The 20,377-nt window shown below is 41.1% G+C and overlaps 1 protein-coding gene across 1 annotated transcript in view; it reads left to right on the top strand.

The window, feature by feature from the left end:
* LOC124185963 (dynein axonemal heavy chain 2) overlaps positions 1 to 20,377 on the top strand; it is a 670,443-nt gene that overhangs the window by 265,971 nt on the left and 384,095 nt on the right. The window contains exon 13 of the mRNA XM_046577226.1: positions 20,063 to 20,225. Coding sequence (XP_046433182.1) covers positions 20,063 to 20,225 — 163 coding nt within the window. The remainder of the gene's footprint in view (positions 1 to 20,062; positions 20,226 to 20,377) is intronic.

Genomic DNA, 20,377 nt, shown 5'->3' with positions numbered 1-20,377 from the left:
TAAAAATACTATTTGAAAGTTTAATAGGAAGATACTCGAAGCTCAATTCAGTTGGTTTCGTAAGCAAAATATGTACGTAATGAATCGTTAATTCAAACACGACTGAATGAAGAATAAATTTTGATAGTTATCATTATAAGTAGTATTGTATTGTATTGTTAAGTGTGGGTGACCGAACGCTCAGTCAATGCTGGATCATTGTGCTCGGATCCGTTTCAGCACCCTAAAGTGTAGGAAACGACATGAGGCGAGCCAGCTCAGCGAACTGAAGCAGCCTGCCCATCTCTATTTCCTCTATTTTTTCCGCACTGGTATAGATGGCTCGAACGGATTACTTGCGGGCGCCTTCGAGTCCATGATACTGTGCGATCAGGTGGAAGGGAGTCTTATGCTTCTCTCCACATCTCATGCACTAGAGCTCCGTTCAGAGCCCCAGGTGCATGAAGTACCTGCAATGTGTACCAGTGTCCGATGATGAGACCCATTACAGTTCTCAGCTTGGTCCTGTCTAGGTTCATGATCGTGGTTTTTAATTTCTGTGACGGCTCTAAAAATGTGCCTCTTGAGTGACCCATACCCGATGCTCTTTTCCAGAGTTCCGCGAACCGCGCCTCCTTCCGTTTCCTGGATAGGCAGTTTACGCGCTATGGAGGTATGCCAGTAACGCAGCCTACATTTCTTTCTAGCGTAAGAGGCCTTCCGAGGCAAGATTATGTGCCAGCTCATTGTCTTCGACGCCGCTGTGTCCTAGCACTCATAGAAGGCTTACGCGATCGCCCTGTGCCAGCCGTGTAAGTAATGTAACGCAGTTTCATGCCAGCATCGACCTTATGATGTATGCGTTCAAACATCTCGATGCAGCCCGGCTGTCGCTCCAAATTTACGGTTGCATGCAAAAGTGTCCAGCCAAAGATGATCTTATGATTAAGTATGGAATGTGGAAAAAATGGAAACACAAATATACCATCGTAAAATTCTTTTATTATGCATTCAAAATATTCATAAGACGAGACTCGATCGATCTATAATATAAGACGAGCATAAAGCAGCAATTCTTCTGATATAATATCAAAAATATGCCCTGTGGAGTGTGGCCTTGCGCATTGTCAGCCACCACACGAGTGAGGCATAGGTGAATTGAGGTAGCATGATGGCTCTAAATATCCATCTAACCACTCTGGGTTGTAGTCCCCAGTTTTGGCCAACCATTCTCTTGTAGGCCCAGTAAGTGACCGTGGCCTATAGTGCCTGGTGGTGGATGTGGTGGTAGCCATCTAGTCAGCGGGCCTGACGAGACAACCCTGCATAGATTGGCTACCAATGATACCAGAACTTCCTTCAGGCCTCCGTTTTTGATCTCTTGATCAGTTTATTGTACTTCTTTCGGGCAGCCTCGTAGGCTGCCCATTCCGGAGCCTTGTTTGTCTTAAGGGCCATGTTCAGGAGTTCTCGGGAACTGGACGTGCGTTCGTCCAGCTCCCCACTTTATCAGGGAACCTTCGGCTTCGTGGGACACACTGCTTCGAAGGCCCAAGTGATGCGGGATCATAAGTGTGTTACCTCGCTCTAGACCATGCTTGTACTGTTCAGACAGCCACAGGGTCGCTGGAACCTCTATTCTAGTTCCTTCTTGTAGGAGGGCCAGTCTGTGGCCCTACGGTTTTGGTACATCTCTGACGGTTCTACCTCAGCAACTGCTGCGAGGAACGTGATCCGCCTGTGGTCTCACAGTGTATCTTCTTTCTGTATCTGCCAGTTGATGATTATGTTTAAAATCGTGGAGGTGCAGAATGTCAAGTCGATCACTTTTCGCCTATGGGAGGTGACGAGGGTTGGTTTTGAGCCCTTATTTAATATGCCGAGCTCGACTGTTGATAAGTGATCCACTGAACTCTATACTAACTGGAACGCGCATCCACATATCTGAAGCATAGTAGGCTATAGGACCAGTTGGCTGTTGCCATTTCAACTTGGACTTTCGCTTGACCAATGAGATGCGCCGTTGCCGGGCGCCAATTTTAAACCTAGAGTAGTCATCAATTGACTTAGTATGGATTTGCACAATAATTCACATAGGAAAAGTAATGTTTGACAAACCTCGACATGAAAGAAATGAAAATTTATTTATTCATTTGTGTGTTACGTCCGTGAGTAGAGTTACTCCTGAGCGGTAAGAGTGAACTGGTTGGCTTCGCTTTTAAGTTCCAGGACAACCGGAAATCAGGATGAGGATCGAATAACGTAGCGTTTGTTTGAGATATTACTAACATATTAATTTCGAGGAAGTTCAGATGACGGTAAAAACGAAGTGTGTTGTATGAAGCTATGTAAGAAGTCTAGATGTGACGTTGTTGAGAGTTAGAATAGAAGTGTTCCTCGAGACGTGAAACGTACGGGTGCAGAAAAGGTGTGACAATGCTAGGGGTAGGGAATGGAATTTGATGAGTAAGCGCGATAGTGAATAGCGTGAGACTACGTAGAGATAAGAGGACAGGACTGAGACCATGAGATTAATGTAAGAACTATGGGAGAGTTAGCGAGTAGGGAAAATAGAGAGAAGTGGTATGCTAGACGTAACACCCCGCCCCCCGTCAGAGGGAGCATAGCGGTAGGTATGGTCCCGAATATGGGAAGCAAGAAGGTGGAAATGTGAAACATGATTTTAAAGTATGTGCTTAAAATTAGTTTTACAATTTTTCTTATTATAGGTAGAGTATGGTTTATATTCTGGATTACGTATGAGCGTAAGGCATATAGTTATAATACTATGGTTACATAATGTTGTTGAAAGCTAGGCGCCTAGGGTTAATGCGCATGGAAGCGGGTTAGTACACTTAAGACTAAACAACAATGATTTCTTTGATTCGCTGGGTACTAAGTAATACTATACAGGGTGTCCCCAAAAACTATGCGTCGGACGAGCTTCCGGAAAAGAAATTCTCGGTTGGATTTTAACGAGGTATTATGCTGGCTAGTCCGTGGGAGGCAATTTAGGGACACCCTGTATTGTTTTTTTTTTTTGATATATCGAGATACAGAGTTTGACCTATTTGTACAATGATATCGGTGATGAGTGTAGATATATTTTGGGCTAATTGTAAACTAAGGGTATAAGATCGTCATTACAATCACTTTAGTGCAGTAGTGTACACAAGTATTTATTTTACTTATGTCTGTTTGACAGCGCAACAGCAGATCTTGGCAGCAATATAGTAGTTGCCTATTTGTAATAAGGTTTTCGTAAGGTTTTAAGTACTGGTGGGTTTCAAGGAAGCGGAGGTGGTGTGTGAGGAACTGCATCATGGGTTTCTAATTCGTTGGGAATGGGTAGGACAGAAGAAGTAGGTGGGTGGATAATATTTAGCTCGATTGGATTGTCATACCCTGTTTGTTGGTTGTACTGTGTTTGCTATCGAAGGGGTTAATGTGGGATTTTACTATGTATGTGCGATTTTCAGTTTATTGAGATAAACTATTTTTGTTTTGTTTAGCGTGAGGTATATTTCCGCGTTAACGTCATGTATTATTCGTTTGATTACATACGGGCCCTTATAATGATCTTAGAATTTTGACCTTGTTTCGTTTAATAGGTAGACAGTTTGTCCTACTTCAAATCGTTGTGGGTTAATCGTTCTGTCGTAGTGTTCTTTACTTTTCTGTTTAGCTTGTTTCAGGTTCAACGCGGCGCGTTTACGGATGTCTGTGAGATTCGCTATTAGATCGAGGAGGAATGTATCGTATGTATGCGTGGATGTGTTGCTTAGTATCGCATCTGTCGGTAGTTTAGCTTCCGAGCCGAAGATCAGCTGGTGAGGTGAATAATGTGTACTGTCGTGTTTTATAACAGAAAATGGCGAAACGTATGAATTCATCCCAATCTTTACCTTCGTTGGTGTAATGTTTGATGTATTCGGTAATTACAAGGTGGCTTCTTTCTAATGAGCCGTTTGATTGCGGTCTATAGGCGGTTGTTCGTAGTTGTTTAATTTTGAAGAGTTTACAAAGTTGTTTGATGACTGTGCTCATAAAATTCTGTCCTTGGTCTGTAAGTATTGCTTGAGGAGCACCGTAACGTGTAATGTATTCTTTTGCGAATGCTGCACCTATAGTTTTGGCGGTGGCATCAGGTAAAGGGATGGCGTCCAGGAATTTTGTCAAATTGCATTGTATCGTCAAGAGATATTTGTTGTTCGATTTAGTAAGGGGTAGAGGTCCAACAATATCTAATGCCACTTTGTCAAAGGCCTCTGCGGGCGTGTCAGTGATTGTCATGGGCAATTTTGTTTTGATCCTGACTAGTTTTTTCCTCTTGCAACTGCCGCAAGATCTGATGATATTTTGAATTTGCTTTTTCATATTTGGCCAAAAATATTTTTTTCTTATTTTATTGAAAATTTTTGTAACGCCTTGGTGTCCTCCGATCAGTGACTCGTGGTACTCTTTGATCATGTCTTCGCGTAATCGTTCGTTTGGTATAATTGTAGTATTTCTACAAAGTGTTACTCGAATGTCTGAATCCGCAAAAATGTGATAAATGAGTTTTTTAAAGATAGATCGTAGAATATCATCAACTCCTGGTCCTGACATGACGACAAATGTCGTCAAGTCTGCCCTGGTCTGATTGACGTGGTTTCACTACGAGGGTAAATATGTCTTTGTTGTTTTTCAACCGAGTTTTAATTACGTCGGATATTTCTGGATTCTGGTTTTGAAAGGATTCCATGCTTATTAGATTTCCGTCTATCAACTGTTTTTCTAGTCCTTCTGTCCAACCACAATTAGCTGATACGAAATGAGCGTAATTATCGCACAACATGAGAAGTCCGTCATTAGTTTCGGTTACGTTGGGTGTTGGTAATATGTCATTTTGATTTTGTATGAAGTAATCTAAGCAACAAAAGTTGTCATTGTCAATATGGGGGCGGTCCGGTTTTCGCTCTTCGGGATTGTCGCAACGCTGTGAGCCTAGAGGTGGTAGCGTTGCCGTAGGTACAACGGAGGCATCGCTATCCGTGTCTTCAACAGCTGACTCCGGATCATATGTCACGGAGTCACTCTCCGAGATATCAGTTGGAGTCGCGAGTGAGTAGAAACCGGAGCATGTCTTGGAGCTGACCTAGTGCCGGTCCGACGCATTGGCCGACGAGTTGAAGGGGGAGCAGGGATTCTGGGTGTTGATGCGTCTGCTTCAGATTCAGAAGATGTCGAGTCCTAAGTCGGGTTTTGATAATTACAAATGGTGATCGTTATGTCGGAGTCTTTAAATATGTAATGGATCATCCGATTGACAAGGTTCCAGTCTAACTTATCTAAGCCGCAGCCTAGTCTTGGAATCGAGAGCGATTTGACTTTGTCTTGTTCTAAGCAATTCTTTAGATTCACTAGGGCGTTGAACAGTGTTTCTTCAGTCGGTTTCTGGTAGTGGTATTTTTTGGTTACTAGATTGTGAATGAGGCGGTTACCATGTGGCAGTGTCAATACGTTCGTTACTTCAGGGTCTAGTTGTTGTAGTTGATCTCGGGTGATTATTTTCCTATTGATTAGTTGTCCCGCGACTCCTCGTGATGTCTTGCAGTCTGCCGAGATGCAGTGGGCTAGGTTATCTTGTCTGTCGAGGAGATTGGCGCGTATCTCTTGAATAAATTTACTATGCGTTAATGGTAGGTGGTTAAGATCTGTTACGAATTCCGTGAATCGAGGGGTGTAATTTCGTCCTTTACTGGTAGTGGCTTCGGGTGTCGGTTTATTCAGTGTGTCCGACTGTTCTTCACGTATTTTAACGCTCCGACCCTGGTGCTTACCGGAGTTTTGGTGTGATTTAGATGAGGTGAGTGGTTGAACTCGTTCCGTAGTTTGCTCGATCGTTTTATCGACTACGATCGGTGCTTCCGTTGCGCTGCTATTGTCAGTCATACTGGCACTTGAGTCAGAGGTAACAGTAGACGTCGAAGTGTCTTGTAATGCTTTGTTTCGTCTTCGTGGGGAAGGGCTGGTGGATTCATGTGCAGATCCGTGCGCTCGTATTGGGTGCTGGTCTACATGTTTCATTCGCTTGTGAGCGCCGGTAGATGAAGATAGCGTATCCGGTTCGCGAGCACGTGTTGGATATTGGTGAGCTATTTTGGTGAGTTTGTGAGCGCTGGTAGACGAAGACAGCGTATCTGGTTCGCGAGCACGCGTTGGGTGTTGGTAAGCTACTTTGGCGCGCTTGTGGGCGTCAGTAGATGAGCATTCTGTATCGGGTTGTGGCCGTTTTGAGGTAATGGGTAGAATTCGGAAATTGTCGACAGGTGGATTTCTGGCAAGTGCGTCTGTGTTGGAGTTCGCTATTTCTTTTTTATGTTTTGCGACGTACGAATATTCTTCCAACTTCAGTCTCCAGTGTATTAGACGAGAAGTCGGGTCCCGTACGTTTTTGATCCACTTTAGTGGTTCGTGGTCTGTTACCAGAGTAAAGGTTCTACCGTAAAGATAAGGACGAAAATGTTTGACGGCGTAAACGACTGCTAAGAATTCTTTTTCGAACACCGAGTAATTGATTTCGGCCTTTTGTAACACCCTCGATGCATACGCGATTGGTAAATCCTCGCCATCTTTGTCTTGACTAAGTATTGCTCCTATTGCATACTTTGAAGCGTCGGTTGTTAGGACGAAGGATTTTTCGAAGACTGGATACTGCAGTATCGGTTCTCGACACAGACTATCGCGTAGTGTTTCGAACGCAAATTGATGTTCTGCTGTCCATAGGAAAGGGCTATTCTTCTTTAGCAAATTATCAATAGGTCTAGCAATTTTTGAAAGGTTAGGAATGAATCTTCGGTAGTAGCCTATCAAGCCTAAAAATTGTTTGATCTGTTTAGGATTCTTGGGAACTGGGTAGTTTTTTATTGCTGATATCTTCTCCGGATTAGGTTTCGATCCATTTTGAGTGATGACGTGACCTAGGTATGCTACTTCTTTACGCAGAAATTCACATTTATCTGGCTGCAGGGTTAGTCCTGCATCAGACAATCTCTTCATGAGTTTCCGAATTTTGGTTTCGTGCTCCTCCAAGGATCAGGAGTAAATGACTATATCATCCAAATAGACAAACATATATGTACCCTGTAAACCCGATAGAACCTGATCCATCAGACGTTGAAAGGTGGATGGGGCATTTTTTAAGCCAAATGGCATTCTAGTATACTCGAAATGGCCGTGAGGAGTCGAAAAAGCGGTCTTTGCGCTGTGATCGGGATGCATTGGAATTTGGTGGAACCCGGAAGCCAGGTCGAACGTTGAGAAATATTTTGCGGAGCCTAGCTGATCTAGGATATCGACGATATTTGGTAGCGGGTGAGCGTCGCCAATGGTTTTTTCGTTCAGTTTCCGGAAGTCAATGACCATTCGCCACTTCTTTTCGCCGCTAGCATCTGATTTCTTGGGGATGATCCAGACCGGAGAATTGTAAGGAGATGAAGAATGTGTGATAATGTTCTGATCAAGGAGTTTGGTCACTTGTTTTTGTATTTCGTCTTTGTGTACTCTTGGGTGTCTGTATTGTTTGGTATGAATTGGTGCGTCATTGGTTGTAGGGATCGTATGGCTGACTAAGTTTGTATGTCCCAGGGTGTCACCCGGGAGGAAAAATAAATGGTTGAATTCGATAGCAAGATCAACTATTAATTGTTTTTCTTCGTCCTTCAAATGATCCAATCGTAAGTTTTGTTTCAAAATCTCAAGGCGTCTCGAATCGTAATTTGGGGATGTGGGAAGAACGGGATTCTCGATCCTTTTTTGTTTTTCGTGTAAGACCTGTGCTAGTAAGACCTGTCCGCTGCTTGCAGTACTTGTATGCGTTAGGTGTGTTTTTGCACTGAGCGTGGCGGTGCTCGCGAGTTCATCGACTTCTTCTAGTGTTACGACTGGTCTTCTTATATCCACAGTTGATTCGTTGGAATTTATTGCATAAACGTAAGCAAACCCTTGTTGGTTGGTAACCAGGGCCTGTCCCAGGAATATGTTAGCGCCTACTTCCAACTGTTCTATGAATCCCGTTTTTACAGAGGGATTCGAAATTTTTAGTGCAATCACCTGAGCCGTTCGTGGTGGTATCAATATGTAGTCTTCGTTAAGGAGTTTGAATGGTTTGCTAGTATTGTTCGGTATTATTTTTTCTGTATCGAAAGATATCGTTGAATTTTCGTTCCGTAAAAATATCGATCCTAAGATTCCGTCTTCTTGTATCTGAAACAGATCGTCGACTATATGGAATATATGAAGGTTGTCACCGATTCGAATGCTAGTTGTTCCTACTACTTTTATTGGCTCATGTATAGCATTGGTAACGTGGATCTGACCTTCGAGTAATTTACACGGAACATGCGGATGTATTGCTCCGAGTTTAATTATGTTTACATCAGCACCGGTGTCAACTATAAATGTACTGGGTTGTCGTATGAGTTCACCGGTGGTTATTCGAACCTTCGGTGTTTGTGTGACAGATGTTATGAGAATACGCGGTGGCGTTTTTGTGTTGGTTCTATGCCTGTTGAAGGGAATAACGCCGGTTTCGCGAGAGATAAGGTAGTTGTTTTTGAAACAGATGGTCGCCTTTTCCGAACGTGAAAAGTCTGCACTCAGTACACCGTCTCCGATGATAGGGAAGGAGTTATCGACAAGATGGAATTCGTGGCGTGTATTACCTAACTCAATGTAGAGACTTCCTATTGTTCTGATGGATTCTTCCGTTATCCCTGAAATCTGCCTAATGTCCGTCTTTGTGACGTGGACTCTTGGGTCGATTTTATCGATTTTTAACATAATAATATTAGCGTCAGTATCTATCATTAGTGTCACGTACCCATTCAAAGACTGCGGTCATTGTGTTCGAATCTGTGGAGGGCCAGATTCTAATTGTACGGAGCTGACGTTTGGTTTGGACGCTGCTCCGGTTTGAGGGGGGTCGATGCGTCCGCGCGGCCGTCCCTGAACTCGTTTAAATGGCTCGCGTTGCCTGAATATTCGCGATGTTGCTTTGCTTCGTATGAAACTTCCGGGTGGATGCCTGTATCGCAATTCTCGTTCGAGTAGTCTTGTGTTACGAAATTAACCTTGAAGTTCGATCGTGAAGGATTTAGTGTGTTATACTGTTGTGAGCGTTGACTGTCATTTCGCGTCTGGTCTAAAGGTTGGTTTGTCGGGTCTCTTGCTCGATATTGGGTATCGGGATTGTTCTGTTGTTGACGATTAGTGTTATTTTGGAAAACTCTTGAATTTTGGTAGAATTTTGGATTCTGGGGATATTGGGAACGATTTGAGCGGCAATTATCGTTTGAGTGGCCTTTGCCACCACACTGCGTGCAAGTTGTGTTGTTGCGCTGCCTCGTTCTGCACTCTTTCATACTATGACCTGCCTTTTTGCAGTATCTACACACTACTAATACGGAAGGTTGTTCAGGACAATATTTATCGATGTGATCGGTTAATTTACATATACTACATTTTATATGGTTTTGTGTTTCGTAGTTAGTATCACGGTATGAGGCTAGTTTAAGTCTATCTGATAATAGTTTTTCAGTCTTGGTGGCCGTGTCTATAGCCATTTGTAGGGTTTGTGGATTCTCATGAGCTACTCTTATTTCTTATTCGTCTAGTAATCCTTTGATAAATCTTAGTCTTGCGGTCTCTTTGATATTTTTCTTTAGCACTTGAGCATCACTGATAGATTCTGAGGCATCTATTGATTTGCACGCTTGTCTTAACAGATGTTTTATTCTAGCATCGTAATCTAGAACACTCTCGTTTCGCCTCTGTGCCGATTGTGCGAGGTCTAGCTGGATATCTGGGAGGTGTTGTTTAGACGCGTAGGCCTGTTTTAGGCAGTATAGCAAATCTCGAAGAGAATCCGGATTATCTGACTCTATATATTTACTTGCGTCGCCTTCGATTTTCGTGCGAATGAGTGTGGAGAATAAATTCAGTTTTCTGGCTAACAAAGCTTGTTTTGCGCATTCTACTTTGTTATGAATTTGGATACGGGCATATTAGTGCCATTGAACGTGGAAATCAGAGCTAATGCATCTTTAAGAGGCAGGTGCGGAAAAGTGCTTTCGGTAGCCATGTTGTAAATTTTAATCTAGGATTTGTCGACTGACAAAGTGAAGATGAAGAGGAGGAATGGAAGAAAATGTTGCATTCTTCCGTGAGGATGTTGGTCCAGCGATTTCGTGTCTGTAGGCGGTGATGACGTCGGTGTGCGTTGTGTTGTACTAGAAGTCGTGAAGAATGGAGATGTCGTCGTAGTAGCAGCAGGAGATAGTTTTTCAGCAATGTCGATTTGAAGATACGGATTTGTCTGTGACGTTCGTGTCAGTATGTGAGTTCGTATCAGAGATCGTTGATTGCGTTAAACGTCGGATATGGCTTTCAGAGTGTCTTCAACACTATCACACAGTGGTATTACTTTTCTATTAACATTACTGAGCTTGCACACTTCAGAACCGGTCTATCAGATGGCACTTCATGCGTAGCACACACGTAAAATAGTATCACTGGATTTCCGGAAAGCGAAGGCCACCGCTGCCACCAATGTTACGTCCGTGAGTAGAGTTACTCCTGAGCGGTAAGAGTAAACTGGTTGGCTTCGCTTTTAAGTTCCAGGACAACCGGAAATCAGGATGAGGATCTAATAACGTAGCGTTTGTTTGAGATATTACTAATATATTCATTTCGAGGAAGTTCAGATGACGGTAAAAACGAAGTGTGTTGTATGAAGCTATGTAAGAAGTCTAGATGTGACGTTGTTGAGAGTTAGAATAGAAGTGTTCCTCGAGACGTGAAACGTACGGATGCAGAAAAGGTGTGACAATGCTAGGGGTAGGGAATGGAATTTGATGAGTAAGCGCGATAGTGAATAGCGTGAGACTACGTAGAGATAAGAGGACAGGACAGAGACCATGAGATTAATGTAAGAACTATGGGAGAGTTAGCGAGTAGGAAAAATAGAGAGAAGTGGTATGCTGGACGTAACATGTGTACAGAAAATTTTCGAAGTACAGTTAAACTCTTACAATTCAAAAAAATACTTGAAACTCAATTGCATCACACAAAATATATATTACACAACTGCAGAATATTTTTTTTTAGAAAATCGTACTTTGAGTTATGAACGAGATGTAAAAAATAGTTATGTCGAGAAATTTATAGGAAGACCAAAAACAAAATATTATTTTTAAATGTTTAAAAATATAGCCAGCCGCAGAAGTTTTTTTCTTTCGCCCAAACCAGTGATCGCGCGCGTAAAATTTTTGCCCTTGTGAAATAACTTCCTCCGAATGTAGCACAACGCAACTGTTTTAATTAAGTTAAAGACATGATTTTCGTCTGCTGATGTATCGAATAAGTGCTTCTCCAAGTCTTGGAAGAGATTATTCTCCGACAAATCAGCGAATACCATATTGTGAACAGAATGATTGAAACCCGGAGTTGTGGGCGGAATCTCGCATGGTACCCTTCTACAAATCGCTTCTGTCGTAATACAAATTGTTATCATGTCAGGAGAAAGAAAAATTAAACCACCATTCGTGTTTTGGAGCATAAACCGGAGCCACAGCACCACACAACAAGTTAAGCACATTACACGCTTAAGGGGCACACCTTGTGTGACAGCCTAAAAAAAGCGATTTTTGGGAATTAAAAAAAAAACTAATGTATCAATTATTTTAAAATTTCAAGGGTCTCTTTATACATATTTTAAGAATACACAGTAAAATTTTTGAAGAAAAAATCTAATATTTTTCGAGTTACACGCGATCTCTGACGGCGCTGAAAAAAAAGGTCCTCCACTGTTGCAGTGATTCCGGCCTTTTCCGTGGATAAAACCTGAAAAAAAATTCTTGTTAAACTAGAAGATATTGTCCGTACAATGACGTACCAGTTTTTTGATCTTATCAAAAATCGAATTTTGGTAGGCCAAAAACGACCAAAATTTTGGATAAGATTCAACTTTTTTTTAAAAAACGCCGCCATTTTGTCAATTTTTGATTTTTTTTCGACCGTAGGTCATTGTACGGACAATATCTTCTAGTTCAACAAGAATTTTGTTTTTCAGGTCTCATCCACGGAGAAGGCCTGAATCACTGCAGCAGCGGAGGACCTTTTTTTTCAGCGCCGTCGGAGATCGCGTATAACTCAAAAAATATTAAATTTTTTGGAGTTCACTCCTTAAGGGATCGTCTCAGTGTGAAATTTTCAAAAAATTGTTTTTTTTTTTTTTTGCATTATCGTATAGTATACACTGTTCTTAACATTCTCTCAAATTTTTAAATCGAAATTCTAATTATTACGGTCGCTACAGCGTTTCTTGTAGAAAGGGAACGGGTTTTCTACCTGCGCGAGTACTAAGGTGCTTAGGTTCTATAACCTTGCAGAATAAACTGTCCAGGCATTTCAGTTCGTTTTTGACATCCACCACGGATAGACGTACGAGAGAAACCGCCAAGAAAAAAATCAAGACCTGGCATCGCCGATTGATCGTAAGTAAACGATTTATATAAACTTTTCCAACTTCAATCTTTAAACGCGTTTTTCTCAGAATGGTGTTTTTCAAAACGGTTTCCACTCTCAAAGAAAGAGTTTTAAAGATATCTAGTTCCAATTTCGGGAGAACATTTTAAACGTCATTCTTTATCGCGCTATGGAAGCTTTTTTTTTTTTTTTGAAAACTTCCTATTTTTTTTACGAAAAACTGTCGAAAAAAAGGGCCACATTCGACACTTTTTGTTCAAACCGCCGCCATTTTGTGAAATTAGAAAAAAAAAAAAACCCTCCATAGCGCGATAGCGACTTTCCTACAGATCAATAATCTTTTTGAAATTTTTTTTTCAGATCAAAATTGCGGCCGTCATCGTGGAAACCGTGCAGCACCTTTTTTTTTTCACGTGAAATTACAACAATTTATACAACAATGATGCACTCAATAAATAAACTTAAAAAAAAACATTTTGTATTCTTCATAAACGTATTTATTTATGAAAAAAAAACCGGACCGATTAGTTTATGTGAACATTAAAAAAAAAATTCGCGAAAATCAGTGATTTTTCGGAGTGTCACACTGAGACGATCCCTTAAGAAACTATTTGAGTTATAGGGCCCGGTACGGAAATTATATGAGAAGTAAAATCAAGTGTAACACGAAAACTTGAGGCGTTATAGAAAGAGACAAACGTATATATTGAACGTGCAAAATAATGAGATGGAATACATTACACAACGTATCCTATACTCGGGGTCTCCTCTTTGTGCGGTGCTTCATAGTCTCACTGTATAGTTCACTACCTCTGGTCTGAGAGTTGAATGTGTGAGTATGTTTGTACGTGTGTGTTGTGTGCCTGCATACGAATTTATAAGACGTGACGTTATCACGTCAAAATATTTGAAAATATTGAAGAAATTGATTTAGGTGATAATAAAGAAGAATCCGAAAAACACATGAATGCGGTTAATTGGTAAGCTTATCGTTTACATTTATGAGTAATATACATTTCAAATACGCACAACTAAATCTTTTATTGAGTGTTTTTATTATTTTTGATTATTTGATTTAACATATTTTATATTTAAATATTATTTTCAGTACTTATATTAACCCTTATTCGGTCGCTGATGACGAATCCGCACTCAAAAGTTGAAAATTCAAGATGGCGGATCTAATATGGCGGACCAAAACGCAAAAAAATCGTTTGACGAGAGCGAAAGTTGGTACTCGGGGGTTTTCAGGGTCGCTGATTACGAACCCACACTCAGAAATTAGAAAATCAAGATGGCGGATCCAATATGGCGGACCAAAACGCAAAAAGTCGTTTGACAAGAGCGAAAGTTCGTACTCAGGCGAAAGTTGGTACTCGGGGGTTTTCGAAGTCGATGATCATGAATCCGCACTCAAAAGTTGAAAATTCAAGATGGCGAATCCAACATGGCGGACCAAAACGCAGAAGTCGTTTGACGAGAGCGAAAGTTGGTATTCGGGGGTTTTCAGAGTCGCTCATTATGAATCTGCACTCAAAAGTTATAAATTCGAGATGATGGATCCAATATGGCAGACCAAAACGCAAAAAGTCGCTTGACGAAAGCGAAAGTTGATATTCGGGGGTTTTCAGAGTCGCTAATTACGAACCCGCACTCAAAAGTTAGAAATCCAATATGGCGGATCCAATATGGCGAACCGAAAATGTAAAAAGTCGTTTGACGGGAACGAAATTTGGTACTCAGGGTTTTTTGCGGTCACTTATTACGAATATGCACTCAAAATTTGTAAATTTTTGAAGTAATATAAATAATCCAAAAAATTACAGACATATGTTTGTTTCTCTTTTCATTTTGACAGATGCGTTCATTTACCCTCTTTTTCTATTCGATATATATCGATCATAATTATCGTTCGTAAGGAGTAAACTCCAGTCGTGCGTCGGAGCTGACACACACACTTTTTTTTTTATTCAAAAATTTTTCTGTGTATTCTAAAAATATGTATAAATATACCCTTAAAATTTTTAAATAATTGATACAGTAGTTTTTTTTCCAAATTCTCAAAAATCGCCTTTTTTTAGGCTGTCACACCAGGTGTGCCCCTTAAAATCGATCTTCATAACGTAACTCGTAATCAAAGCCACTGCGTTCTCAGCAAATTCAGAAAAAAACAAAATAATTAGGTGGCATCTTAGAATTAATGTCTTCAAGTTTGGCTTGAAGTGCTTCTTCACGGTCTCTGCTGGAAGTTAGTGTGTCGAATTAGTTACAATTTTTCTGTGTTTCATTTGTCGGATTTTCTTTTATGCTGTATACCCTGTCCAAAGCAGTACTCAAGGTATCAAATTGCGCAATCGTATTCTGGTATCTAATAACAGAGTTGCGGGTTACGAACAGAATTGACGTCATGTCCATTTGATCGACGTTACCATTCGATACTTTTATTCAGTGCCCAACCAGAAGACGCTTGTATACCCAACTGAAATCGCGTGGTGCTGGATTAACACACCAGCCGCCTTTCACACAAATTGCATTAAAAAGCTCCAAGTGATCATGAGAAAACTTATATTCCAGAAGATATTCAAAATGGGTATCCGAATTAATTACAAGCCAATCAAAAATGGCCCTGACATTTTTGGTAGATAGTATAACTCCAATAAAACCTGTTTCTAGCTGATTTGACGCAATTTTTTTCATTTCCTAACGGAGTAACGCTATGTAAGCTGATGTTTCGTGTAAAGATGGCCTTCAAGTACTTCCATTATTTGTTGACAGCGGAGCTTTCAATCCGTGACCTCTTGGATTTTCAGAATTCAAATCAAACCATCTATCAATAATCCGAATGAAATGCCTTGTTGCATCACTACCCTTGAAGCCATGTATCCCAGAATCAAGGCAGAAGTCTATAGCATCGCCTACACTTGTTCTTAGTGTTTGAGCAGCAGGATTAACCTTCATTGGTGACTTCCTTCACTGTAAATGTGATTTTCTCAATTTATTGCCAGCATGCAATCACTCGGAATCTTGAATCTCATGCAACTTTTCAATAAAACGTCAATCAATACAGCAACCATCAGTGTCGTACAACGCCTTTGAATCACTCCATGCATTTCAAACCAGCTTCAAAACATGGCAAGGGTCTAATAAATAATATACAGGAATTGTTGCATGTCAGGGATGTGGAAAGCTGGATTGCATATCGAGAGTTGATAAGCAAGCGCCAAGTATACGTGCCATGGCGAAATGTGCCGATGGCCCATCAAAAGTGACCGAAGGTACTCCAATCCCAGTACTGCGTAACCGTTGTAAGCATTGCATAACTAGGTCCGCAATTTCATGTGCTTTTAAACCATCGTGAAAAAATATCCCAACGGTACTTTCCAGGATCTATCTAACGCTACAATCATAATCACCAAAACCTGACTTGCAGCAGTGTTTTCACTTTCTATCTGACCATCACCATCGCCTGATTCTCAAAATCCACGATATTTAGTGCCATCCCATTCAACTTGCTTTTTCAAATGCATGTCATAAAACATCATGGCACAGCATAATTTTCTGTTCCTTGTAGAATATTCTATAGCTTTGACCTCTAGTGCATTAAAAGAATCCTGTGTTAAATCTGGTTTACCTTGTACCTCATGATACCAACCTCTCGTAGTCGATCGGTGCGGCAATCTTATACCAAATTGTTCTTGGACAAAGTTATACACTCTAAGAAAATGAAAATGAAGAGTCACAGCAAATGCTTGTAAAGTAGCAGAATACTGGTTTCTGACTTTCTTATTACCTGCTGGATGTATCATTGAAAAGCGTTTAAAGAATACCAATGGAACGCTACCAAAGACTTGTTCGATATGTGTTGCTACTTCGTGTCTGAGATCAATCTTCTGAACTAGCGTTTTCATCATTTGTTTAATTTCAGCGACCTTCAACTGATTGGGTGTCAGTTTAAGTTTTTTGTCCGTTGGCTGGGATCTTTTTATGGTCATTGTTCTTTGCGACTTTGACGTCTGAAGTTTCTTCTTCAAAGTACGTAGCGTAGATTCATAACGGTGATCTAATAACACTACTTTTCGCAAGGAAGTTTGAGATGCTTGGCTAATAGATGTTGATCGAGAAAGCATCTTATTACTGTGAAGTGTTAAGCCAAACTCTTTTTCTGCATCACACTGAGATATAGCTTCGATTGCTGCTTCTTTCGAAGAATTTTAAACTGTTTGACTCGGTCTTCTTTCCCTGTTCAGTGTTGTTACTAGATCCGGAAGAGCACAATCTCTATTCTGAGCTGTTTATTTTCATGTCTAAGAATTGAACATCCATCACAAGTTTCTGATAGCTTCTATGAATTGAAATGGAAAATATACTGAAATATGTATTGTAAGGTGGCATTTTTGATGCCCGTTACAAGGGGCTCCTTGAACCCTGGGCGGAACCAAAAATTTAGGAATTTCCGAAATGGAGTCGCAAAGTTTTTGGAGAAGAGCGCCAGGACTAGAGTCACGCATCCGAAACTCCGAGAGGGGACACTTTAGCGACCAGCGTAAGATATTTCAGTTTTTTTTGTTTTTTTATTTTTCGAGCTACAACGGCATCAGGCAAAAAGTCGACACCGAATTCGAGAAAAGTGCGAAGTGGCGGACTAGCGATAATTGCGAAGGAAGGATGTCGAGGCTGCGGAGGGGGAGCCGACGCAGATCCCCGCATCGCGGGAATCCAAGGTGGACGCGATTCCCGCTGGCGGCCGGCGCGCCGCAGCCTCTTCCCCTTCACCCCAACAATTGACCAGCGAACTTGCGACTGACCGACTCGCGACGAGGGAGCACCACGCTCACCGCCAAGACGTCATGGAGCTGCGCGGAGGACGAGATTGCGAGCTAGCTTTAAGTTCTGCGCAGCGATGCTATCGAAGGTGCGCGTCGAGTTGCGCGATCGACGAAATCGATGACGGATCGATTATTGCGTATTCTTGGGGGTATGACGTCACGTGTGGGATGGCGTATCGAGATCCGTGTTGCGGCAGGTGGTAGGTTTTTGAAACCACTCTAGTTCTGGCGGTCGTGATTAGTAGTCACGTTTTGGGGGAGTTCGCAAAGCAATGGAATCGCCCAAAAATCGCGAGGGGAATGGAAAGGGGGTTGCAAGGATGTAGAAGGTAAGCGCTGCTTCCATCCCCGCGATTGAATTTCGAGCATAATTGCGAAAAGGCTTGCCGAGTAATGGATAGCCGTTTTGGATTCGCGTTGTAGAGAAGTACCCGAAATTCTTTTGCCGATTCTTTTGCTTGATGACCGTAGCCTGAGTACGCGGGTTAGAGTAAAGTAAATTTTGAGTTTCTGAAAAAGTTGACTAGAGTTACGGGTTTTAGTTGAATCTTTCTCGTTAGGGAAACCAAGTATAGCCGAATTTCGCCGTACCGGGTCGAGCCGCGTTATCGTTTTTTTTTTGTGTCACCTCTCGAGTAGGTCGGGAAGTACCGAATTGGAGTGCTCGGATTAGCGGGTAACGTTTTGGGGGATTTTGAAAAGAATTAAGTTCGGATGCGTTGCGATTGCGTATAGTTTAGGTTACGTTTAGTTGCGCCTGCATTGAGTTCCGTACCCGTTATTTAAGATAATGTAGTTTGAGTTGCGTTACTCTGAGCTTGTGTTTAGTTGAAGTTAAATGTAGTGGTGTTTGCGCTTAGTTAAGTTTACGTTTAGTTAAGATAGTGTTTAGTCGAGTTGAGGTGATGTATAGTCGAAATTGCCGTTGCGTTGAGCAGCAGTTGAGACGAGAAGTTTGATCATTGCATTTTAGTTGCGTTTAAAATATAGTAGCGTTTACGGATTCGTTTAGATTTAGGACAGCTCGCGGTAGCGTCGAAGCTCCGAGTCGGCTGAGATTTCGAGTGAGATTGAGGACGCCGTCTGTTCGGTAGCCCGACGGCGCACCGTCGAATAATTAGTTTTAGTTTCGTTTCGAGCAATAATCACCATGGAGAACAAATGGCGAATTTGCCAATTAAGAATTGCGTATAAGGATTTTGTGATCGTTGAGTGACGTTTTAATTAGGGAGCCGCGAGCTCATTAGAGTAAGAAATAGAGTAGGTTACGTGTAATTTTCTGTTTAGTTTTAGACTCGCGATGAGCGATTTTTGAATTATATTTTTTTTTGTTTTGTATCACCGCTATTTTGAAATATAAGATTTTATTTTACTTTTGTTGAATAGCGTGTGTATTTCGAGTGTCTCTCTCTCTCTCCAAAAATTACCCCTCCCCTCTCCGCGGTACTGAGCTATCGAGCATATGCCCGAGGAATAGCGTATTAATGATTTCGAGGCGTGTTAATCACGCCAGGCGCCCAACAAAAACTTTGCGATATTGTTTTAGATCCAGGGTACATCGTGGACGCCAAATTATTGTGCACGCGGTAAGTTCTCGGTCATTTTCTCCGAGTGACCGAGGAGCGGGAAAAATCCACGTCACGGTATACAGCAATTCAATTACCGTGGTAATTCATTCAGAACATTCATCTATTCTTCTCTGTGTACATGTTCAAAATTTGCAAAAGTCTCATTTGTCGTAATAGTTCGTAAGATTGGAGTCTGTACCAAGAAGTTGATCCTTGATAATTTCCTTTTTATTATGATTTGGAACATGAGCATGATTGTTTACACTGAGGCTATCCTTGGTTATCTTTTGTGTTGGTATAGTACACATGCAGTCAGGTTCTTCAGTGGGTTTCCCGGCTTTTGGTGCTAGTATCAAATATTTTTGGCGAGGACTGGTTACTCGTGTTGTGTGAACCGGCCTCTGACATTGGTTTTGGTGTAATTCTGCATACTGTTCTTGCTACGATATTAGTGTTACATTCTTTAGATCTCGCCCGCTGTGCTGCAATTGGATCACATTATTATAATACAATAAACAAAGCATCCAAAAATCATGAGACTTATGGGCATACTTGACTAATAAGAATTCAGCCAATCAGCCGAAAAAATTTTTATTAAGGGCGGAGTGTAGAGCTTGGACGCACTTGAATCAAACCTCTTCTTAGGAAAAATTTTTTTAAAAATCAAAACACTTACAGCAGTTTGATTTTGGGCACTTTATTATCTAAAGTTTCGATAACATTTCAGAATATTTTTATTGAAATTAATTACAAAATTGCGGCATGGCGCGTGTAAGTAGCGAAGGACTCCGAACTCGAGGGAGTTTGCGGTAACGCATCTCCTGACATCACTGTTTAACTTGTGATAGATAGAACATTTTCTTAAGATAAGACCACCTTTTCTGGTTCGAGCTCGTACCCCAAATGTTAAAAAAAAATCATATAAATATATACGATTGTGAACAAAAAATTTCATTTGACGACCATAAAGTTGGTGGAAAAAAACTTTATTAAAATAAATTTGGGATGAAATTAAAAATCTAGCCACGAAGGCGAATCGATAAACGAGTTCTCTATATTGTCACAAAATTTAAAGACAATCGGACAAAAATTCACTGTCAGTGATTCGATCATTAAGATGAACGGACACCTCTAGAGTCTAATTATGTACAATTTTTACAGACTGCATGGATGTCTCCGCATTTGAATGGCTCTCTCAACTACGTTTTTACTGGGACCGAGATATTGATGATTGCATAGTTCGGCAGACGAACACATTTTTCGTTTACGGATACGAATATCTCGGAAATTCCGAACGCCTTGTCATCACTCCGTTAACTGATCGGTAATTAAAACTTTTAACTACTTTTTGTTGATTTTTCTGCAGTACATCTGAGTGGGAAAATGAAGAGTAAGAGGAAGGTCTTATAGACCCCCGATAAATCAAGAAAGAAATGAAGAAATTTATAAATCTGAAAATCTCGCATCACAAATTTT

This window comes from Neodiprion fabricii, chromosome 7 (assembly GCF_021155785.1).
Source record: "Neodiprion fabricii isolate iyNeoFabr1 chromosome 7, iyNeoFabr1.1, whole genome shotgun sequence".
Lineage (NCBI taxonomy): Eukaryota > Metazoa > Arthropoda > Insecta > Hymenoptera > Diprionidae > Neodiprion > Neodiprion fabricii.
Note: the sequence above shows the minus strand (reverse complement) of the source record. Positions and strands in the feature narration are given on the sequence as shown.